General features: G+C 37.1%; 1 protein-coding gene across 5 annotated transcripts in view; it reads left to right on the top strand.

Moving 5' to 3' along the window:
- Positions 1-25,798, top strand: part of SLC41A2 (solute carrier family 41 member 2) — a 129,183-nt gene that overhangs the window by 6,977 nt on the left and 96,408 nt on the right. For 2 of the 5 annotated variants that reach the window (XM_060025523.1, XM_060025519.1), the window contains exon 2: positions 15,327-16,051. In XM_060025523.1, the coding sequence (XP_059881506.1) occupies positions 15,497-16,051 (555 nt within the window). In that variant the 5' untranslated portion in view covers positions 15,327-15,496. Of the gene's footprint in view, positions 1-1,749; positions 1,878-5,456; positions 6,035-6,253; positions 6,461-15,326; positions 16,052-25,798 lie in introns of those variants that run through there. The other 3 variants (XM_060025521.1, XM_060025522.1, XM_060025518.1) reach the window with 3 other exon arrangements.

The following is a 25,798-nucleotide window of genomic DNA, read 5'->3' as shown; positions in this document are numbered from 1 at the left end:
TTGTATAAATTTATCCTAAGAAAATCATTCTAAATATGAGAAAGTCTTATGCACAAAGATGTTCATTTTCATTGCAGTGTAATTTAGTCAAGAAAATATCCTGCTATAAGGAAATGATTCATTAAAATGTGGCAATTCTCGGGGCATCCCTGGTGGCGCAGTGGTTGGGAGTCTGCCTGCTAATACGGGGGACACTGGTTTGAGCCCTGGGCTGGGAGGATCCCGCATGCCGCGGAGCAGCTGGGCCCGTGGGCCACAACTACTGAGCCTGCGCATCTGGAGCCTGTGCTCCGCAACAAGAGAGGCCGCGGTAGTGAGAGGCCCGCGCACCGCGATGCATGGTGGCCCCCGCTTGCCACAACTAGAGAAAGCCCTGGCACAGAAACGAAGACCCAAAAATAAGTAAATTTTTTTTTTTTTGCGTTACGCGGGCCTCTCACTGTTGTGGCCTCTCCCGTTGCGGAGCACAGGCTCCGGACGTGCAGGCTCAGCGGCCATGGCTCACGGGCCCAGCCGCTCCTCGGCATGTGGGATCTTCCCGGACCGGGGCACGAACCTGTGTCCCCTGCATCGGCAGGCGGACTCTCAACTACTGCGCCACCAGGGAAGCCCCATAAATAAATAATTTAATAAACTCCTACCCCCAACATCTTCTTTAAAAAAATAAATAAATATAATGTGGCAATTCTCTTGAAGAAATTTAACCATTAAAAATGCTTTTTTAGATCAATGGTATCTTATTTCTTTTGAAATTAAAAAGCAAAAAGTGCTCAATATAAACAAAAGTTCAAATAATATAAAAAAAAGGCAGAATTTAAAAAGTGAAAATAGTATTTCAAGTCCTTCCTTACCCTGCTCCCTCAACCTAGGCCAACCCAGTTCTGCAGAAGTCAGTGCTCTGAGCACTTTGGTATCTGTCCTTCCAGACCTTTTTCTAACCCAGTGGTTTTCAAACTGTGCTCCATGGAGGGGCTTTGGGGGCTTCTCAATTAGGTAAGATGGGGACTGAGTGGGGCTTCAACCGGTACGGCTTTGCTTTTACCTGTTTTCTATATTGGGGTTTCGAGTAGGGTTTAATTTAAACAAAGCATTCCCCTGCATTAAAAATAAATGTTCAGAAACCATTGGCCTAATTTAGAAAATGAAGTCCTAACCCTGCAGTCAGGAATTCCAGATCTTCCAGTTTTTTTGCTGCTTGGTGATATGGATCTTCTACTCAGACCTGCCTATCCATTTCCCCAGCAGTCGTCTGCCTGGTTGCCAGCCACCTCATTAGGACGTACTTCCCCTTCTTTTTCTCCATCTCTCTAAATGTTGTTATTTAAGGTTCAACCCGTCAATGTTTCGTTCACTCCTCCTTTCAACATTTTTAGTGGACACCACCTACATTTTGACTAATACTGAGTGGGGAATATGCAGAATTTTGTATCAAAAGCTCACAGACTAGTAAAGAGCAACCTTCATGTAAATAAGTGCAATTATGTATTATAAAACAAGAGCGTTTGAGATACTAAAGATATAAGTGGTCTCTTCCTTCTACACCACATTATATGGCACTTATAAAAAGGGCAATTTATGGTATGGTTACATTTCTGGGTCTTCAGTAAATAATTGCTCATTTATTTATTAACAGAAGATAAGGCAGAAGATAATTCACCTGTGAATTGGGGGGGGGGGGTGAGACTTGGGAGGCAGCTGTTTCCATTCTTGAGCAATCAACTGTGTTCAAAAATAACTTGAATCCAACCTGCTAGATTCCGGTGTAGCGCATGGAGTTGGGAGGGAGCACTGAAGGACTTGTTCTATAATCCTCGTCTCCGTGGCCACTCACACTGGTGTACAGGGAATGCCTGTAATTTCTGCTTTATCATTAGCTGGTAAGAAAGTTGTGAATTTGAGTCCTGTGTCTTTATTTTACTGACTTTGTAACTTGAGCATATTACTTAACCTCTCTGAGACTCAGTTTCCTGAACTGTAGTGTATGAACATGTCTACCTCCTAGGTTTTCAGAAAAGATCATACAAGTACATACAAGCGAAGTCTATTCTTTTTGCTTTCAGTGGTTTTGATGTTCTGTAGAATGGGTGATTGTTCTCCTTTCTTTGGGGTTTAAGTTTTTAAATATTTGGGAGGACTTATGGATTAGACTCTAGTTCTTTTTTTTTTTTTTTGGCCACACCACATGGCTTGCAGGATCTTAGTTCCCCGACCAAGTATCAAACCCATGCCCCCTGCATTGGAAGCATGGAGCCCTAACCACTGGACCTCCAGGGAATTCCCTAGACTTTAGTTTTTTGAAGAAGTGGGTTTTTTTTATTCTGAGAGTGGCTTTCTGATAAGCTATTCATATTCCTGGTAAGGTATGAATAAACAATATAGGAAAGTAATCAGGCCAAAGAACATTTAGTGGGGAAATAAATTTTTTTCATTATTAACCAGTGTATTCTCCTGAGATTTAAAGCAGACTGTTATATCTATGATCAAGAAAGCAAAATTAATAGGTAGGCCCAGAGTCCAAAGCCTGGCCTATTTTCTTCATTTTATCTGCCACTTTCCTCTATCTTTTATATAACAAACAGTAAAGAATTTTTATGGTAATGTTCTAGTACTCTTTGGGAAAAAAAAAAAGTCAGAGAACTCTTGTCTGTCATTTCTGGATTATAGGTTTCAGAATAACCCCAGGCAAACTCATGATGGATTCTATCTTTGTAATATTTCTCGTTCTGGTTGAGCAGACTTAGTTCTCTAGTCTAGAATAAACCTTACACTAATGGTTTAAGATAGTCTGTTTTACTTGTAAATTGTAAAAATGTTATTTAGATACCTTTTTAAAAGTAAAAAAGTACATTAGATATGATATTTAAATTTAACAACAGTATTAGAGCTACTTCCTATTCCAGCTTTCATCTTCTTTTTTCCTTTTAAAACATTGTGGTTTCCTGAAGACCTGTGTTGTTCAGTATATATAGGTACCATTTGTTCTGTGTATATACTGGTCATTATAGATATACAGTATTTTATAGCATGCTAGCAGTTAAATGAAAAATAGGATGAGTGCAGTGTATACAATGTAAAAATTAAACTTCAGTTTATTTTTTAAAGGAAGTAGGAACAAAACAGTTGATCTGAAAATTATAAGGTAGGGGTTTAATACAGCACTGTATAACATTTTTGTGATTCTGTGGTCTAGTCTGTTCCTTAGTAAGGGGAGAAAGAGGTGGAAAGTAGGTTTTGAGCCTTTTACAAAAATATATAATAATGAATAAGGATGATGGTAACTAGCTAATATTTATTGAAGGCTCAATACACTGTTCTAAGCACCTTACATGTATTAAGTCATTTAATTCTCACAGTAACCCAATGGAGGAGATATTTTTTCATGAGGAATCTAAAGTATAGAGGCATACGTCTCATAGCTAGTGAAAGTCAGAATTTAAGCCAAAGCAGTTTGACTTTAGAACCCAGCCTCTAAACTACTGTCAATATCATTAGTGTGTTGACACTTCTTCACATTTAAGTTTTTGGAAGCAAATCGTCTCTTTTAATTGAAGTGTGGAGATTTGCTGAATAAGTCACTTGAAATTCCCCCGTAAAACCACTCAATGCAAATCATGTTATCCATTTATTCATATAATGAAAGCATTGCATATATCTCGGGAAGCTTTGTACAGTTTCAAACACAGCATAAAGCATTTGCCAGTGATTCCACATGAATAATACAACTTTGAACAAGCAGTTAATATTCTCCGTTTCAAAATGTGTTTGACTGAAATCTGTGTGCTCAAGTCTGGGATTTTGATTGTGCATAGATTTTATCATCTGAGTTTAAACTCATATTATTCCTTGGAACAAAACCTATCCTTTTCTCAATCCCAGGAGGCAGTGCTTAATAGACAATGTAAGCATGTGTTTGAGCATTAGCAAGGGGGCACCAAAAGAGAGAAAAAAAATTAATATTTTGAAATTTTTTTCAGTTTTTTTTAATATATATATTTCAGATCATTTTCCATTATGGGTTATTACAAGATATTGAATATAGTTCCCTGTGCTAAACAGTAAATCCTGTTGCTTATCTCTTTTCTGTATAGTGGTTTGTATCTGTTAATCCCGTACTTCTAATTTATCCCTTCCCCTCCCCCCCTTTGCCCTTTGGTAACCATAATTTTGTTTTCTATGTCTGTGAGTCTGTTTCTATTTTGTATATAGATTCATTTGTATTATTTTTTAAGATTCCACATATAAGTGATATCATATAATATTTGTCTTTCTCTGTCTGACTTAGTTTGATAATTTCTAGGTCCGTCCATGTTGCTGCAAATGACAATATTTCATTTGTTTTTATGGCTGAGTAATATTCCATTGTGTATATATACCACTTTTTTATCCATTCATCTGTCAGTGGACACTTAGGCTGTTTCTATGTCTTGGCTCTTGTAAATAGTGCTGCTGTGAACACTGAGGTGAACTAGAGTTTTCATATTTTCTGGATATATGCTCAGGAGTGGTATTGCTGGGTCATATGGTGGTTCTGTTTTTAGTTTTTTAAAGGAACCTCCATAGTGTTTTCCATAGTGGCTGCACTAATTTACATTCCCACAAAAAAACACTGTAGGAGGGCTCCCTTTTCTCCACACCCTCTCCAGCCTTTATTATTTGTAGACTTTTTGGTTATGGCTGTTCTGACCAGTGTGAAATGATACCTCATTGTGGTTTTGATTTGCATTTCTCTAATATGTTGTTGAGCATTTTTTCATGTGCCTGTTGGCCATCTGTTAATGTTTTGTGACTTTTAAAGAAACAATGAAATAGTCTTTCTAGGAAAAGTTGTACCTTGTTGTGACTCTTATTTTGTTTTGAGTTATTTTGAATTATATGTCATGGCTCATGGGGGAGACACACTGTAGACTTGATGGCAGCCTGGCCCTTCCTTGGAACTTGGTGGCACAGATACAGTTGTTTATTCATGATCATCTAACAATATAAAATATAAATGAAATAATTGCTGTGAATACAGTGGAATGTTAGTTTTCTGGAAGTGTTTAGGATGTATTAATTGAATGAATGTTGCCTTTTAGTTGTGTTCCTACTGGGAAACCGTGGAGGGGGAGAAGTAGGAAAGAAGAAATTTTAGAGCCCCTGGGAGTTTTAGAAAGAGGAAATTTTAAGTAGCCATTAAAAATAACTTTGTAGGATACTGATAAGACACTCTTTTTTGATATTTTATGAAGTGCAAAAAGCAGGATGCCAAACTGTGTGTAATATGAACCAATTTTTGTTTTAAACATAGATATAGAAAAAAATATATCAACAATAAAGTTATCATACGCACTAATATATCATCAGTGATTATCTCTGGATGCTGGGTTTCCAGAATAAACAACTTTGTTTGTCCTTGATTTATTTGTTTATTTTGCATCGAACACATATCACTTCTGTGAAAAATAGAAAAACAATAGAACTCTATGCCAGTGGATGTTAGAAGCACCATTTCCAAATGAGCTGGGAAAGAAAGGTAGTCAGGATATTTTTATGAGCAAAGGCCAGTATGTGGCAACTAAGTTGTTTTGGGGTGACTTTGAGGGTAGTTTTAGTTTGAACTTCAAGTTGGACTTAGAGCCCTTGGGCTCCTTTTTTTTTTTTTTTTTTAACTGGTATTTGAATAAAAAGGAACGCAGCTCTGACCAAAGGGTAGAGGAGAGACTTGATTGCAGAGAGTAAAGATACGGAAAGAGTTAGATCATTATTTCAGTTTGATGCCAAAATAGTTGAGTAAGGTAACACTGTGTACCTGTGGTTCACCTAATCTAATAGAGCCTCTTGCTGTGAGTTTGTGCACTTGCCCTGCCTTCACAGCTCTGTGTACCAGGGAGCAGTGTTGAGGGAAAGTACAGTTTGGGAAGGGGGAAGATTGGTGTCATCTCCCTGGGTGGTACCATTGTGAAGGTGTCCCAGCGAGGGAAGGTGATGGTAGGCCACCACCTGAGGAAGACCTCACTGGGTTTGGGAGCTGTCCTGTTTCGTCACCTAGTAGAAGGTAGTGTAATTCTGTGTGGCGTGCTCAGCAGGGTGTAGCGTGCTGCTTCACCTCAGGGATAGGGGAGGGAGAAGGGCCCCTGGAGGGGTAGAATGGCTCTGAGTAAATATTTGGAATGGGATCACCATGAAAATTATGGGGCACTCTTGGTCTTCAAATGTAGAAGAAAAATGTTAACCTTACACGTGGCAAATCATTTTTCCCTTTTCCTTTTCTTAGAAAGAAGATTTTTACTTTGACACATGGTTATCCATTCTGCACTTTACAATTCTGGAAGATTTTATATTCAGTTTTCACTTTAATTGTACGAAGAATAAAGTGTATATTTTAAGTTGGCGCTAGAAGTGTGTTTGCGTTTTAAAAATGGAATTCTCTTTAAGAGTGTAAGGATGTATTAAGGCTAAAAGTATGAAAGTATACTTTTTGGTGAGTTCTGAATAATAATTTCTCTTCATTTGAAATGCTGAACTCCAGTTACCTAGTCTCTAAATTCAGGTATTTCAGATTTATAAGTGCCAGGGAAAACCAGTAAGGAAATGTATTATTTATGTTTTATTCACATGTATACTACCTTTTACACAAAGGTGTTGAGTCACTTTATAAAAAATAACATTTACAAGAAATACTGGGTTTTAAAAAAATTATGAAACCACTACCAGAGAAAATAAAACTAGGAGTGTAACATTAAGATGAATAAATTGATCATAGATGTGAGTTTCAGATGTAGCTGTAAGTTTCGTTGTTGCTGAAGTAAAATAAAAGGGTCGCTCAATCTTCATTAAAGAAAAAGGAAAATACCAGTTTTCAGTAGCAAGGCTTTGTGTAGCTATAATTTCTAAGTAAAGTTTCATGTGACTCTATCTAGGGTGATTGATAAGGTGGTGATGTTCTCAGCAGTAGTTTGCAGGAAATTAAGGAATGTCAGTTGCAAGTTAATTGCAAGAGTGTGGTTAAGTAGTTTTTTTGAATAAGATACATGTAAGAAATGTTTTAAAATGGGAGAAATATACTCTTTTGTTGTTTAAAAGCAGTTTCTCAGCTTCAAAACAGAGTTCTCTGATTTAGCTCCTTTGCTACCAACTATTCACCGAGTTGTTTCAAACAGTAGTACTAAGTGATATTTCTGGTCATTGTTTACTACCTGTATTATAAATCTGTATTGCTATTAATCTAATCAGAATCTAGTTAAATGATTGGGGTTTTTTTTTCACTTTTCAGTTGATTTGATAGGGGATAAATATAATCAAAGTTCATTCTACCAAGTATCAGTCAGTGCACTTGGTAGAATGAACTGTACTTTGTTTATGCAATACACTTAGTTCTTTGGACACACACTATATTTATTCTGTCAACATTTTCTCAATAAGCAGAAATGGTTCAATTGCGGATTTTGTTTTAGTTGATTCATTGGCTTGTCTTCGGTGTATCCTTCTTCCAAATAAATCATTCTTTTTAAAAAATTATGTTTTTAAGTGGGGTTGAGGGTTGTGATTCTGAAAACAAATCAGTTGTCTGGTTCTGGTTTCCTTTGGAACATTATTTGAGAGGTATTGAGGATTTATCATACCGAAGATTTATTATACCCACTGATTCTTTCTCTGGGCTCAAACAAATTCTTTACAAATGTTTGGCTGTCTTTTAGGCCTATAGAAACTTGAGGATTGCTAAATTTTATGATGTTACTCTGTTCTATCAGTGGGCAGTCTTAGAAATGAGTGATTGTTTTATGGAGTCCTTTAGCTTTGGGATATCAGGAGCTGAATCATGCCCATGATTTCTCAAGCTTCTGTGTTTGTTAGAGAATATCAGGACTACCAAATCAAGAAAGCTTGACATCACTACCTAAATTACCTAAATGTTACCTAAATGAAACCTGTGTGAGTGCTTGAATTCAGTTTAATTAGACAGTTTCCAGTTTAAGCCAAAAAGTCAGCATTTTTTTTTCTAGGAGCTAACTCTATGCATTTCAACCAAAGCAAAAAAAGTGTGTGTGTGGCCGGGGGGGGGGGGGGGGGGGATACGTTAATTCCACTTTAGAGGTGAGCCTTTTAATCGGGGAGGACAGTATTTGTGAGGTAGCAGTTATTTGGGTTTTTTTTGCGGTACGCAGGCCTCTCACTGTTGTGGCCTCTCCCGTTGCCGAGCGCAGGCTCCGGACGCGCAGGCTCAGCGGCCATGGCTCACGGGCCCAGCCGCTTTGCGGCATGTAAGATCTTCCTGGACCGGGGCACGAACCCGTGTCCCCTGCATCGGCAGGCGGACTCTCAACCACTGCGCCACCAGGGAAGCCCAAGTTTCATTCTTTAAATGAAGGTAGTGGAAGAAAACTGAGCGGCCGTAAAGGCAGCCTGCGGTTTGAGTGCTGTAAAAAGCAAATTAAATAGACATAATCCTTCTGTGTGAACCTGCTATTCAATTAAGTACTTACTGGATATTATTCAAAAGAATGTACCAAAATTTTTTATAAAACAAGAAAATAATTTGTGCAATATTGGCTAAGGTCTAGCTAGTTTTGGCTGGCATGACCTCTCTGAAATCTGATTTAACTGACCACATAACGCATCCTGTTTGGTGACTATCTACATCTTCATAACAAACAGAAACAGAAGACATATATTCAGAGGAAATGAAAGAAGCAGAATGGGGACTTCCCTGGTGGCGCAGTGGTTAAGAATCCACCTGCCAATGCAGGGGACACGGGTTGAGCCCTGGGCCGGGAAGATCCCACATGCTGCGGAGCAACTAAGCCTGTGTGCCACAACTACTGAAGCCCGCACGCCTAGAGCCCATGCTCCACAAGAGAAGTCACCGCAATGAGAAGCCCACGCACCGCAATGAAGAGTAGCTCCCACTTGCCGCAACTAAAGAAAGCCCACGCGCAGCAAAGAAGACCCAACGCAGCCAAAAATAAATAAACAAAATAAATAAATAAATTAAAAAAAAAGCAGAATGCACACTTGCAGAGTGGTGAAACTAAGAATACACAGTAACCATAAGCTGGCTTGACTTCTAGGTTATTGTGTGTGTGTGTGTGTGTGTGTGTGTGTGTGTGTGTGTGTGTGTGATAGTGCTGTGGTTTTATGTGTGCTTATACAAATGTAAAATACCCACCCCCCAACAAGTTTTGAGATTTTAGACTAAGTGCGATAATCTTTTTGTTGTTGTTATGGGAAGATAACAGTGTTAAACTTCCATTTATTGCCTCTCTTAGTAATGAGGCGTGACTTAGGCCTGCTAACTCACAGCTCTGATGAATTTTTCAAGTGTATTATTTAACCTTTGCAATGGAACAGAATGCCTCTTCCAGCACGATAGGCAGATTTTCTCCAAGATACTGATTTAGTAAATCAACACACATACAATACAATTCTTTTTCTTCTAAAAAGAAGCAATTTTAGCATTAATGTTTTTTTGTTTTCGTAACTACAGTTGAATTCATCAGGATTGTTTTGTATTAGTTTGTTTTCCTTTAAGTCAGTGGTTCCCTGACACAACTCTATAGATTAATGCTGGCCCATGACAAAGCTTTCACAGGGAGCATGAAGTGAGTTCTTGATAAATCTAAATGTGCTCAATGGAAAGGCTTTTAGTCCAAGATTTTGTCCTTTGTGCATTTTTATTTTTAGAGGAAAGATCATTTTTAAATTGGTAAAATTTGGGGGGAAATTTGGTTAATGAGATCTGAATGTTTGGAAGACACTGTTTTCAAACTCTTTAACCATAGACGGAATCCTTATGTGCTCATATATCAGAGAGATTCTCTTAAACTAAACTAGATGGGAATCTGTGGTTCAGAGTCTTCTTTAAAATATTTACTTTTTTGGTTAGCTTTTGTTAGATCATGCTGTGGTGGTAAACAATTCCGCACTCTCAGTGGCTTTCATCAGCAAAGCTTTCTTTCTCGTGTTGCATGTTGCTTGTAGGTTGCTGCAGCTCTGTGTGTTATCTTTGTCCCAGGACCCAGTCTGAAGAAGCAGCACTTACCTAGGACATGTCATTCCCATGTCAGATGGCAAAGAAGCCATAGCTGAACTATTTCTGTTTGTAGATGTTGCTGCCATCATGAGTCAGATGCCCAAACCTGATGTCAGGGGATGTGAGGCAGTATAATCCTCCCATAGTCCCTGCAGGTAACATGGCAACAGGTGGAGAAAACAATCATCTTATAGGAGGGGAGCAATAAATGGGAGTAAGAAAATCTGTCACAATATCACTCATGTGACTGAAGCACTCATGTGATGTAATGAAAATGTTTAAAAAACAATAATAAACACGTATATACCATCAAGCTTAAAAAATACAACCACTACTTTTGGAGTTCCCTGTGTGCTTTTGTACTACTTCCCCAAATGTAACCATTCTCTTCAAATTTGTGCTTGCTTATCATCCCCTTCTTCATATATTCCATTGTGTGCCTGTCCCGCCATTTATCTTTTTTCTTGAGTTAATTCCAGTTCTTTTGCTAGTGTGAAAATATTGCTAAGGATATTCTTTTATGTGTCTCCTGGTGTACAAAGCAAGAGTCGCTTCAGAGTATGTACTTAGGTGTGGAATTGCTGGAATGTGGGGCATATGCCTCTTCAGTTTTTTTTTTTTTTTTTTTTCTTCGGTATGCGGGCCTCTCACTGTTGTGGCCTCTCCTGTTGCGGAGCACAGGCTCCGGACGTGCAGGCCCAGCGGCCATGGCTCAGGGGCCCAGCCGCTCCGCGGCATGTGGGATCTTCCCGGACCGGGGCATGAACCCGTGCCCCCTGCATCGGCAGGCAGACTCTCAACCACTGCGCCACCAGGGAAGCCCGCCTCTTCAGTTTTAGTAGATAATACCAAATTGTTTTCCAGCATGGTTGTACAGTTTACACTTGCACTAGTGGTGTTGTATGTGTTACCAGTTCTCATGTCTTTGTTCACATTTGAAAGTCTGACAACATCTAATTTTTAGTCTAATGGGTGTAAATCAGATTCTTTTTTGAATGTTCAGGGAAGTGCTTCTCAAACTTCCATGTGTACATAAATCACTTGGAGATGCTATTAAAAGCACAGGTTGTGATTCAGTAGGTTGGGTTATGCATGGGAGCTGAGATCCTGCATTTCTCATAACCACCCAGGTGATACCAGTGCTGCTGCACCGTGGACCATACTTTGAGTAACAAGGGTTTAAGGCACTCGAATAGACTTGCCCCTGTGTTGGCTCCACATAACACCTAAAGAATCTTTGGAACAAAATTGCTACATAACAGCATCTGATATAGCCACTCAATCTAGGGTTTTTGAATCATGCCTGATATTTTTATTGACCTTACATGAGCACTATAGATAATACTTCTTTTTCATGTAGTAATTTGGAAAAAAAAAATCAAGCCACAATGTTAATCACTGTACCTGTTTTACCTGCTGCAGATGCTTTTTGTTTTTTTTTTTGGAAACCTGTTTTGTGCAAACATTGGCCATTAGCAAATAAAGTAGTGGATTCCTTTTTCCTAGAGATTGCTTGCTTTATAACTTACAAAGAGAATTGAGAATTGAAACCTAAGCTAACCTAAACTTTTAAAGACACTGTTTATTTTCGGCTATGTTGGTACTAGATTAAAATTACCTATTAGGTAGCTAAAGAGTAACCCATAAATATCTCCACTGGTATTCTTTAACTTAAAGCACCTAAAACCAGGGGAAACTTTGCCCAGTTCTATTCACTTATTTTTTAAAATTTTTAGTTGTTTTTACTCATTCATGGATGAATAACAATATAGAGCAACCCAACCAACTTTTTATTTAGTGGCATATGTGTACATTACCTATTTTAAATCAACCACAAAGTATTTTGATTGTAACCATTATTCAATGAGTTTCTAAGTGATTTCTTTAAAGGAAGAAAATTTAAGGAGTCTTTAAGGGAGATAATAGACCTTGTCAATATGCAAGCATTAGAATAACTGATCACTCATTAACTGGATAAAATGAAGGATAAATAAAAATAAACACATTTTCCTCAGTGCAAGACGGTGGTATGTGGTCCGTGGCATGCACTGGTAGCAAGGTAATTCCTAATACTTCCAAATTGCATTTTTTAAAAAACAGATGTTAGGACAGAAACACCACTCAGACTAGCTTAAGCAGTGGAGATTTCTTGGCCCATATAATTGGGAAGAACAGAGATGGAACGGGCTTTAAATAAATGAGATAGACATTCTCATCATGATGTCAGAACCCTCTCATCATCTCCTAGCTCTGATTCTCTGTTTCTGTGGATCCTTTTCTAACACACATGAGCTTTCCTCCAAGTGTTAGTGGTGGTGGTGGTGGTAGTGGTGGTAGAGGAAGCTTTTTGAGGAGGAAGACAGAGTGACAGCTTTAGAATTATTTCCTTCCAAAAGGAAGTGAGAAAACACCCTTCCAGAGGCCTTCCCCTCTGAAGTAGCCCTGCAAGTCATTCACTCTTTGCTCTATCAACTGTTTCCTTCACTGCCTTTACCACAAATTATCTCATTTATTTGCTCACCTGATTGTTGTTCCTCCCCACTACAAGGAAGAATCCTTGAAGCAAGAATAGTGCCTCTTTTGTTAATGGGGCAGCCCCAGGATCTAGTAGCCATTCAGGAAATAATAAGCCAACAAATACGTGAAATTCCAGGGTAGGACTCAGGCCTGCTCCAGGCACTTGTCATTATGTGGTCTGGAGGGGAGGGGACTGTGATGCTAGGCCTACCAGAACCTCATGGAACAGGGCAAGTGTGGTTTTACGTGGGAGATGGAAATACCATAAGCTGAAAAACTGGGGAAAGATGCTGAGGAAAACAACAATAAAAATGTGGTGTTCTGTTTGTTTGTTTTATGCTCTTTAAGCGTAGTTTCCCATTTCACCCAGCTGCCCAGTCTTGTTGTTCAAGGTTGTGCAGATCCTGCAGTGCCTGAAGGTGCTTGGCTGAGGGCGTGGAGGGGGGCTGAAATCCAGCCGGAGACTCCATTCCTGTGGCTTCCTTTTTCCGGGAGGTACTGTTTTAAATTTACCCAAAGGCTCTATCTGTTCTCTGTACACAGTGGCCCTGTGTACAGAATATCCACCTCTCCGTCTAACCTTCTAAAGAAAGAATACTAGAGGCAAGAGGAAGAGCTGGATGTGTCTTCGCATGTGGATCCTGCTGGCCAACTCAGTGCAGACTATGTGCTTAACCATGTCCTGCAAATACTCTAAGAGAGATGACTTGTTTTGGGAAATTCCTCTTTGTTTAACCTGCTCCTCACTCCATTTTACTATTTAGTGTTAGCTGGTCAATTTTCCTGAGCATGCTTTTTGAGCTGAATGGTGACTGAATGGTGATATACATACTGTCATCTCTCTTTATTGTTTATCTACATTTCTCTGCATTTCCATTTTGATTACCCTTATAATTCTGCTTCTAGGGGAAGAAGAAATTGCCTATATCCATCACTGGCCCTTCAGACTTGTCTTAAAGCTTTATCTCTTTGAGATTTGCTCTGTTTTTTTGTTTGCTTAGAGATCTCTTTGGGGCAGTGAAATGCTCACTACTTAAAAAGAGGTGAATTGGTTGAAGGAACAGAAACCCACTCAATCTGACTCATGTAAGGCTGCTGGAAATCTCATAAGTTCCAGACATACAGCTGAGCCCTTCTTACATGGAAAGTTCTCAGGCAGCTGTTCTGGCTTTCTTCCTCTTTGTGGACTGCTTGGGTTCTTCTTTGCTTCACTCGGACATTGCTTCCATTCCTTTGATTTTCTTTAAACACTGCCTTTGTCTGCATACTGATCAGCCTGCAAGTGGCAAAGATGGCAACTAGTACTTAATCTCATCGGATTCTCTGCAGGTCCACAGGATGTCTGTACTGTAATCACTTGGGGAGCTTAAAAAAAAAAAAAGGTTTATATGCCTCAAATATATTCTGAGTCAGTAGGTCCAGAGTCCTAGAATCTATATTTTAAGACTATTCCCCAGCAGGAATTCCCAGACCCCTCCATAATCACAAGAGGGAAGAAAGGAAAGTGAGTGAATGATGAAATAGATGAACCAGATCCTAGCATCCACTTGTCCCCAACATAGTCCCTTTTCTTTTTCCCTTTGCCATTCCTTGTTATTGACCTTCCTATCCAAGGAGAGGAGATATTCTAAGAAATTGAAAACAAATATTGAAGAATAAAATGGTTTTCATTAAAAGCAGCAGTATTGTAGCAACAATTCTTAGCCTAGCTTGGTGGGTGGGCAGTCCAGTTAGGGAGTGGGCCATCTATCCCTTATCAAATCAGAGCCAGTTTGTTGATCTTGGATGCTCTTATAAATGTAAGACGGGGCTGGGCATTCCTGAGAAACACCTGAGGCCTTAGACCCACCCTAATAACTTTGAAAACGTAAGTACCTGTGGTGGCAGCTGTCCCAAGAGTCAGACTCTCTACTGGGCAGGTGATGTATGACCTCACAACTTCAGTGCCTGTCACTCTCAAACCAGCTTACACAATGTGTCTGTGTCTTTAGTTCAGGATCTTTAGAGAGAATCTTGTCCATAACCAGCCAATCAGGAGCATACTCTGGGATTAAGGGTCAGAGCTGACTTTGAGAAGGGCATTAAGGGATAAATGCATTGCAAGCTTTCTTTTGGTTGGCTTGCAAAATAGGATTAAGTGAATATTTGTAATCCCTTTTCATTTTGGTTATTTCTTAGGTAACAGAGGGATTATATTCCTAAATCAACTATAATGAATTTTTTGTATGTCAGAAACTACAAATATGACATCAACCTAATTTTACATGTGAAGTAAATGCCATGTACACTATTTAGGATATTTATCAAATAATTTCATGGCAAACATTGTCATCGTTTCTTCATATTTTAATAACAAAATGTATATTATATTAAGTTGTAAATAAAGTAACAGATGATTATTTAATATGTTTAAAATATAATGTCATATACTTTACCTTTGTTGTGCCTGCATATGTAAAGGGTTGTAGCAATTTGATTCTGAGACCTCAGTATAAGTAATGGAAGCCATTACTTTATTTAATAACTTTGTCTATTGTAGAATTTCAGAGACATTTGAAGACTTTACATGGGTATTAATTACATAAAGTATACGAAGATAAACATTTTTAACCGAGATAGAACACACAAAGAAGCTGTATACTACATTTCTGTGTACAAAGCAGTTATGTGTTAAGCCCAAAGGGTATAATGTCAGTACATTAGGGTTGGTTTAAGAACACGTGTTATTTTATACCTTTAATTATGAAGTATCAAGATAGTTAATCTGACTTTTAAAAATTATTTTATTTTGTTTTTCCAGATCCAATCCCTCTGTGGAACTTCTAAACATCTTCTGTTAGTGGAAACGTTGTTTTCTACACAATGAAGTCAACATCTTAATTTAAACCAGCATTCATGTGGTTCTGATTCATCTGCTATGGTTCATGAAGCTTGAGATCTAAGGTGTTCAGGGTCTTTTGCGATGACAATATGACTAATAGTAAAGGAAGATCTATTACTAACAGAACAAGTGGTGGTCCAAGTAGTGGAGGAGGTTTTGTAGACTGGACTTTAAGTTTAAATACAATTCAATCTGATAAGTTTTTAAACTTACTGTTGAGTATGGTTCCGGTAATTTACCAGAAAAACCAGGAAGACAGGCACAAAAAAGGAAATAGCATTTGGCAAGATGGGTTATCAACTGCAGCACAAACTTTTAGTAATAGATCTGAACAACACATGGAATATCACAGTTTCTCAGAGCCATCTTTTCATGGCAACAATGGGCACACGCCATCAAGCTGTAGCCAAAAGTATGATGACTACGCCAACTACAATTATTGTGATGGAAGGGAGGCTTCAGAAACTACGGCCATGTTACAAGATGAAGATGTATCTAGAGATGGTGATGAAGATGTCATTGTGGAAGCAAACCAGAAATTACCAAAGGAGTCCAGTGGTGTCATGGCACTGCAGATACTTGTGCCATTTTTGTTAGCTGGCTTTGGAACAGTCTCAGCTGGCATGGTTTTGGATATAGTCCAGGTGGGTTTTCATCTTTGTTTAACTTCACTGTCTTTGTTGTTTAAAGTGCTTTGTGTTGGTTACTAATCTCAAACATTATATTTAGATTTAATTTATCCCTTAGTTAAAATGAACTGATGCTGACTTTGGTGAAGAATCTGCTATTTCTGTTTTTTTTTGTTTTCCTTTAGAAGTTCTAAGAGAATTGTCCCATTCTGACCATAAAGTAACTTTTCATAAAATATTAAATAGTAAAGTAATCCCCAATTGGGTAAATCAGCTAAATGAATAACTCAATAAATGTTATATTTAAATACATCCTTATTTTAAAAATAAAAATTAATATATGCTCATTAAAATGAATTCGGACAATGCAGAGGATTAAATAAAAGATAAGTCTTTCCTATTCCTCATCTCCAGACCAAAACTCTCTTCCCCTCCAGAGGTTACCATTGTTAAGAGTTTGCTGTATATACTTGCAGACTTTTTTCTATGCTTATATACATGCATATGTGCAGTCTTTTTTCAAAAATAAAAATGAAATGCTATATATATTTTTCTGCAGCTTATTTGCATTGCTTATTAATGTATCTTGGACATCTTTCCAAATTAGTAACAAAGATATTCAGCATTTTAAAAAGAGTGCTTGAGGGCTTCCCTGGTGGCACAGTGGTTGAGAGTCCGCCTGCCGATGCAGGGGACACGGGTTCGTGCCCCGGTCCGGGAAGATCCCACATGCCACGGAGCGGCTGAGCCCGTGAGCCATGGCCGCTGAGCCTGCGTGTCTGGAGCCTGTGCTCCGCAACGGGAGAGGCCACAACAGTGAGAGGCCCGCGTACCGCAAAAAAAAAAAAAAAAAAAGAGTGCTTGATATTTCCATTGTATATATACACCAAAATTTACTTATTCATTCTCCCATGCTGGTGCTATAACAAATATCCTTATAAATTTATCTTTACACACTCATACTAATTTTTTCATAGGATAGATTTTAAAAATGGGATTGCTGGGTATTAGGGCAGTTGTATGTGTTTAAAATTTTTATAGGTATTGTCAAATTGCCTTTCAAAAAGTTTGTACCAATTTGTAGTCCTGCCATCAGTATATAAGTACTTTTATCTATCCGTACCCTTATCAACATTGGATATTCTTGATCTTTTTCATTTTTACCAATTGATAGGAAAATGTTATCATATTTTAATTAACATTCTTTAATTATTATTAATGTCTTAGCATCTTTTCATGTGTTTATTGGCCATTCTTACCTTTTCTGTGACTATTTCTTATATACTTTTCTGTATCTTTTATCCATTTAAAAAATGGGTACATTACTTATTGACTTGTAGGAGTTCTTAATGTAGTATTATATAAAATTACAAAATTACCTGTTATATAATTACCTTTTAAAGCAGTAAATTGTTAAAAGGTGGCATTCTGTTACTATCAGTTTTCATTCATCAGTCAGAGAAAGCTTGGCTCTGGGAAAGGGTTAGAAACATTATCCTCATGTGCCTTTGTCTTTCATTGTTTGCTCCCTAAAAGAAACCTCAGGTTATCTGTGACTCTAAGACACTTTTAAACAGATAACATTTTTATCTAAATGGAAAATGTACATAAATAGAAACATAATTTTTCCACCATCAGATGGAGAAAAGATATGAAAAGATACACTGTGTTAAGTATATTGAATTTTTGAATAGACTGTAATACTCTAGGGAGACCAAACCTATCTGTCCACTTGAAATATAATTGTTTCAAATTATTACCATAGTATCATAGCTGCTAAAATGAATATGCTGTTTTGGGTTGACTTTTTTTTTCTTCATATACCAGTTATTCTGAAGAAACACTCATCATTTAGCTATAGGATGATAACATCTATAGGAAAAATATGTTAGAGTATAGATTGTTAAGCAGAATATTTACGTAGTTCATTATGTACCTTCCTCTGGTGCATGTTCACTTATTTCTTGATGCTATTTGAGAGAAGAGCACATATGTAATTGGGAAAAGTTCCTTTTATGATTTTATGAACTTTAATACTGCTAGCCCTAAGGACTTTATAGTGTTAAACTTCAGTGTTAAAAATCATAAAGACATAATGTAAATGTTTTGAAAGATTTCATTTGAATGAGGTTTTAAAAACTTTTAAATTGTGAAATTGAAAACATACAGAGTGAAAACAAACAGCTCAGTGAAAACAAAAACATACAGCTCAGTGAATTTTCATGACACAAACAACCATATAACCATCACCTGGGTCAAGAAGTAGACTCATTACTCATTACCTATACTTCATTAGTGCTCCCTTCCAATAGCTTCCTTTTTTTCCTCCATCACCAAAGATAATCAATAATCTGATTTTTATGAGAACTTTTTTGTCTTTATAAGCATGTATTATTAAGCACCACTGCTTGGTTTTACTTAATTCTTTTCAGAATTTATCCAGTGGAAGTATAGAGTATATATTCTTTTATGTTTGGGTGTTTTTGGTCAACATTACGTAAGTTTTAGGAAACTGTTGTTCATTTATTTTTATTGCTATGTTGTAATCAAGTGTATAAATACATCACAATTTATCCATTCTACTATTTTTTTAAATCCATTCTACTATTTTTTTAATCCAATCTACTGTTGAAGGACATTGGGCCTAATGGTGTTTCCAGGCTCTTGCTGTACGTGTGCATGCATTTCTCTTGGGTATATATGTAGAAATGGAATCTCTAGGTCTTAGAATATGCAGATATTTAAATGTAGCATTTGTCAAATGGTTTTCCAAAGTGGTTGTACCAATTTACAGACTAATATAGCAGTATATGAGCGGTCCAGTGCTCTATATTATTATTTATACAAGGTATCAAAAGTCTTTTTAGTTTCAGAAATTCTGGCATATGTGGGGTGGCATCTCATTGAGGTTTTAATTGGGATTTTCCTGATGACTAATGATGTTTACTGACCATTTGGATATCATTGGTGAAGTTTCTTTGCCCATTTTCTATTTGATCGTTTATCTTTGTCTTATTGATTTATAGGAGTTATTTGCATATTCTGGATGTAAGCCTTTTAGTTATATGTATTACAAAATTTTTTCCCCTCTGTGGCTTGCTTTTTTACTCTCTCAGTTGTGTGTTTGGATGACCAGAAGTTCTTAATTTTTATACAGTCCCCTTTTCCCTACTTTTCTATGGTCTGTGCTTTTCGTCTCCTGTTTAAGAAATCTTTCCATACCCTTTGAATTAAGATATTCTCTTATAATAGCTCCTTGAAGCTTTGTTTTGCCTTTTACATTTAGATTATTCCCTACCGGGAGTCGGTTTTTGTACAGAGTGTGAGGTAGAGGTTATATTTTTTCCTTTCCACATGGATTTCCAATTATCTCTGCACTGTTATATAACCAAAATATTTGTTATAAATATTTTCCCATTTATGTGTCGTCAACTTCTGGGCTCTCAATTCTGTTCCTTTGGTGTATTTATGTCTCTTGTCGTGAATGCCACACCATCATCATTACTCTAGTTTATAAATCTTTATATCTTAGAGAATGTTCTCTCTTTATTCTTCCTGAAGAGTGCTTTGGTTATTCTTTTCCCTTTGCATCTCTATGTATGTTTTAGTATAAAACCTTGTCAGTTTTCAAAAAAAGTAGTAGCGATTGTGATTCAGATATAATAAGGGGGAGAATTGACTCTATACTGTTTAGTCTTCCAACACAGGTATGTGGAATAATAGCCTCCATTTATTTAGGTCATCTTTAATTCCCCTCATTGATGTTTTACAGTTTCTGAACACAGGTCTTTTACATTTTTAGTTGGGTTAGTTCTATTTATTTTGCTTCATATATCCCAGACTCAGAGCTAAAGAAGCCGGCAACCAAGAAATGCCAACAAGGGCAGACAAATCAAAACAAAACCAACAAAAGCCTGCTCTTTGTAGCTGAAGGACTAGGAAAGGGACACCCTAGCAAGACAAAACAGTTTTAGACAAAAACTGTTCTACTCTAGCCAAACACTACGGAAAAAACCGTGGCCTCACCCACATCCACATCAGCAAAGGCCCAGTGGGGAGCCTGGAGGGCATTCTGCTAAGTGAAATAAGCCAGATAGAGAAAGACAAATATTGCATTGTATCACTTACATGTGGAATCTTAAAAAAAAAAGTCAAACTCATAAAAACAGAGAGTAGAATGGTGGTTGCCAGGGCCTGAGGGGGTGAGGGAAATGGGGAGAAGTTGGTGAAAGGGTACAAACTTTCAGTTACAAGGTAAGTATGCTCCGAGAATCTAATGTACAGCATGGTGACTGTAGTTGATAATACTGTATTGTATACTCGATATTTGCTAAGAGAGTAGATCTTAAGTATTCTCACCAAAAAAAAAAAAAAATTCTCACCAAAAAAAAAAAAAAAAGTAACTCTGTGAGGTGATAGATATGTTAATTAACTTGTTGGTGAAATTCCTTTCATAATGTATATGTATATCAAGTCATCATACTGTACCCTTAAAATATATTACAATTCTATTTGTCAATTATACCTCAGTAAAGCTTAGAAAAAATGAGCAAAATATACCAAAAGCAAGCAGAAGAAAGGAAATAATAAATATAAAAGCAAAAATCAATGAAATTGAAGGCAGGAAAACAGTAGAAAAAAGTCAGTGAAACGAACATCTGGTTCTTTGAAAAGATCAATAAATCTGACAATTTGTAGCAAGACTGACAATGAAAAAAAAAGAAGACATAAATTACCAATATCAGAACGAAATAGGAGATATCACTACAGATCCTGTAGACATCAAAAGGATAGTAAAGAAGTACTACAAACAACTCTGCACACGTAAATTTTACAACTTAAAGTGGGCCACTTCCTCAAAAAACACAATTACCACAATCCACTCAAAATGAAGTGGATAACTTGAATAGCTCTATACTTATTAAGGAAATTGAGTTCATAATTTTAAAAACTCCCAAAAAAGAAATCTTCAGACACAGAGTTTTACCTGAAAATTCTACCACATGTTTAAAGCAGAGTCAACACTAATTCTACACAAGGTTTTCTGGAAAATAGAAGAGGAGGGAACACTTATCAATTCATTTTAAGAAGCTGGTATTACCCAGATACCAAACCAAAGACAATGCAAAAAACAAACCAAAAAACCCAAAAAACCTACAGACCAATACTTCTCCTGAATATAGACCAAAAAAATCCTTAACAAACATTGGCAAATAGAATTTAGCAGCATATAAAATGAATTATACACCATGAAAAATGAGGTTTATTCCAGGGATGCAAATCTTGTTCACTATTTGAAAATCAATATAATTCACCATATTAATAGGCTAAAGAAGAAAATCACGTGACCATGTCAAATGATACAGAAAAAGCATTTGGCAAAATTCAACACCCATTTATGATAAAAAAAAAACCTCAAATAAATAGGAATAGAGTGGAACTTCCTCAACATTATACTTAATTTAATGATGAAATACCAAATGTGGTTTTCCCCTAAGATCAGGTACAAGGCAGGGATGTCCACACTCTTTACCTTTATTCAGCATAGTGCAGTAAGTCAAGAAAAGGAAATAAAAGACATACAGATGGGAAAGGATGAAATAAAACTGTTCCTATTTGCAGATGACGTGATTGTCTACTAAGAAAATCCCAAGGAATCTACCAAAACAAAAACAAAAAACAACTCCAAGAACTGATAAATGAGTTCAGTAAGGCCCAGGATACACAATACATACAAAAAATTAATTTTATTTCTAGCAATGAGTATGTGGACATTGAAATTAAAAATACAATAACATTTACTCAAAAAACAAACACCTAGATGTAAATCTTAGAAAACACATACAGGATTTGTACACTGGAAGCTACAAAACACTGATGAAAATAATCAAGGAAGATCTAAATAAATGGAGAGACTTGCCATATTCATGGCTTAGAAGACTCAACATAATAAAGATGTCAGTCCTCCCCAAACTGATACACATGTTTAACAGAACTTTAAAAATCTCCACAAGATTTTTTAATAGAATAAATAATATTAAAATGTATACGCAAAGGGAAAGAAAATAGAATTTTCTTTTTAAAAATCAAAGGGGGAAGGATCAGTCTACTTGATTCCAAGCTTATTAAAATGACCACAGTAATCAAGACTGTGGTATTTGGTGGAGGGATAGACACGCTTAAACTTTTGACACCAAAAGTGTGATCCATAAAATGGAAAATGGATAAATTGGACTTTATCAAATAAATATTTTGTTCTGTGAAAGACCTTGTTGAAAGGATGAAAAGCCAAGTTACAGAGAGAAAGAAATTATTTGCAAACCACACATCTGGCAAAAGGCTAGAATAAAGAACTCTCAAAAACTCAACATTTTAACAAAAACAGCCCAGTTAGAAAATTGGCGCAAAAAAAAAAAAAAAAGCATAGAGACGTTTCACAGAAGAATATGTACAGATGGCAAATAAACTTGAAAAGATATTTAGTATCTTTAGCCATTAGAGGAACGCAAATGAAAACCACAATGAAATATCACTGTGTACCTATCAGAATGATTATAATAAAAAATAGTGGTAGTATCAAGTGCTGTTGAGCATGTAGAGAAAAGGTATCACTCATATATTGCTGTTGGGAATTTAAAATGACACAGCCGCTCTGGAAAACACTTTGACAGTTTCTTTAAAAAAAATAAAACCTAAACATTAACTATCATACAACCTAGGAATTGCATTCCTGGGCATTTATTCCAGAGAATGAAGACTTACGCTAACACAACTCCTGTACGTGAATGTTTACAGCAGCCTTATTCATAATAGCCAAGAACTGGGATACACGCCAGAAGTCCTTCAACAGTCAAATGGTTTAACAAACTCTGGTAAATCCATATGATGGGATACTACTCAGCAACAAAAAGAATGAACTGTTGACACATGCAACAATCTAGATGAATCTCCAGAGAATTATGCTGAGTGGAAAAAGCAAATCTCAAAAGGTTATACATATTATATTCATTTATAAAAATTCTTGAATCAACATTTTATGGAAATGGAGAACAGATTAGCAGTTGCCAGGGATTAAGAAGGGGCTGAGAGTGGAGAAAAGTGGACGTGGCTATAAAAGGGCAACAGGAGGAATCATTGTGGTGATGGAAATGTTCTGTATCTTGACTATATCAATATCAATATCCTGGTTGTGAGATTGTCCTAGAGTTTTGCGAGATATTAGCATTGGGGGAAACTGGATAAAGGATACATGGGATCTCTATTATTTTTAATAACTGCAAGTGAATCTATAATTATTTCAAAAAGTTTAATGAAAAACATTATGTATCTGGTAAAGCATATTTAAGCTGTATGAAACAATATATAATGGAGAAAGAAGTCTCCTTTTTTTTTTTAACATCTTTATTGGAGTATAATTGCTTTACAATGGTGTGTTAGTTTCTGCTTTATAACAAAGTGAATCAGTTATACATATACATATGTTCCCATATCTCTTCCCTCTTGCATCTCCCTCCCTCCCACCCTCCCTATCCCACCCCTCTAGGTGGTCACAAAGCACTGAGCTGATCTCCGTGTGCTATGTGGCTGCTTCCCACTAGCTATCTATTTTATGTTTGGTAGTGTATATATGTCCATGCCACTCTCTCACTTTGTCACAGCTTACCCTTCCCCCTCCCCATGTCCTCAAGTCCATTCTCTAGTAGGTCTGTGTCTTTATTCCTGTCTTGCCCCTAGGTTCTTCATGACATTTTTTTTTCCCTTAGAGTTGATATATATGTGTTAGCATATGGTATTTGTTTTTCTCTTTCTGACTTACTTCACTCTGTATGACAGACTCTAGGTCCATCCACCCCACTACAAATAACTCAATTTCGTTTCTTTTTATGGCTGAGTAATATTCCACGGTATATGTGTGCCACATCTTCTTTATCCATTCATCTGTTGATGGACACTTAGGTTGCTTCCATGTCCTGGCTACTGTAAATAGAGCTGCAATGAAACTTTTGGTACATGACTCTTTTTGAATTATGGTTTTCTCTGGGTATATGCCCAATAGTGGGATTGCTGTGTCGTATGGTAGTTCTATTTTTAGTTTTTTAGGGAACCTCCATACTATTCTCCATAGTGGCTGTATCAATTTACATTCCCACCAACACTGCAAGACGGTTCCCTTTTCTCCACACCCTCTCCAGCATTTATTGTTTGTTGATTTTTTGATGATGGCCATTCTGACCAATGTGAGATGATATCTTATTGTAGTTTTTTTGTTGTTTGTTTGCGGTACGCGGGTCCCTCACTGTTGTGGCCTCTCCCGTTGTGGAGCATAGGCTCCGGACACGCTGGCTCAGCGGCCATGGCTCACAGGCCTAGCCGCTCTGCGGCATGTGGGATCTTCCCGGATCGGGGCACGAACCCGTGTCCCCTGCATCGGCAGGCGGACTCTCAACCACTGCGCCACCAGGGAAGCCCCTCATTGTAGTTTTGATTTGCATTTCTCTAATGGTTAGTGATGTTGAGCATCCTTTCATGTGTTTGTTGGCAATCTGTGTATCTTCGGAGAAATGTCTGTTTAGGTCTTCTGCCCATTGTTGGATTGGGTTGTTTGTTTTTTTGATATTGAACTGCATGAGCTGCTTATAAATTTTGGAGATTAATCCTTTGTCAGTTGCTTCATTTGCAAATATTTTCTCCCATTCTGAGGGTTGTCTTTCGGTCTTATTTATGGTTTCCTTTGCTGTGCAAAAGCTTTTAAGTTTCATTAGGTCCTGTATGTTTATTTTTGTTTTTATTTCCATTTCTCTGGGAGGTGGGTCAACATGGATCTTGCTATGACTTATGTCATAGACTGTTCTGCCTATGTTTTCCTCTAAGAGTTTTAAAGTGTCTGGCCTTACATTTAGGTCTTTAATCCATTTTGAGTTTATTTTCATGTATGGTGTCAGGGAGTGTTCTAATTTCATACTCTTACATCGACCTCTCCAGTTTTCCCAGCACCACTTATTGAAGAGGCTGTCTTTTCTCCACTGTATATTCTTGCCTCCTTTATCAAAGATAAGGTGACCATATGTATGTGGGTTTATCTCTGGGCTTTCTATGCTGTTCCATTGATCTATATTTCTGTGTTTGTGCCAGTACCATACTGTCTTGATTACTGTAGCTTTGTAGTATAGTCTGAAGTCAGGGAGCCTGATTCCTCCAGCTCTGTTTTTCTTTCTCAAGATTGCTTTGGCTATTCGGGGTCTTTTGTGTTTCCATACAAATTTTGAAATTTTTTGTTCTAGTTCTGTGAAACATGCCAGTGGTAGTTTGATAGGGATTACATTGAATCTGTAGATTGCTTTGGGCAGTAGAGTCATTTTCACAATGTTGATTCTTCCAATCCAAGAACCTGATATATCTATCCATCTATTTGTATCATCTTTAATTTCTTTCATCAGTGTCTTATAATTTCTGCATACAGGTCTTTTGTCTCCTTAAGTAGGTTTATTCCTAGATATTTTATTCTTTCTGTTGTAGTGCTAAATGGGAGTGTTTCCTTAATTTCACTTTCAGATTTTTCATCATTAGTGTATAGGAATGCTAGAGATTTCTGTCCATTAATTTTGTATCCTGCTGCTTTACCAAATTCATTGATTAGCTCTAGTAGTTTTCTGGTAGCATCTTTAGGATTCTCTATGTATAGTATCATGTCATCTGCAAAGAGTGACAGCTTTACGTCTTCTTCTCCGATTTATTCCTTTTATTTCTTTTTCTACTCTGATT

The sequence above is a fragment of the Delphinus delphis genome, chromosome 11 (genome assembly GCF_949987515.2).
Source record: "Delphinus delphis chromosome 11, mDelDel1.2, whole genome shotgun sequence".
NCBI lineage: Eukaryota > Metazoa > Chordata > Mammalia > Artiodactyla > Delphinidae > Delphinus > Delphinus delphis.
Note: the sequence above shows the minus strand (reverse complement) of the source record. Positions and strands in the feature narration are given on the sequence as shown.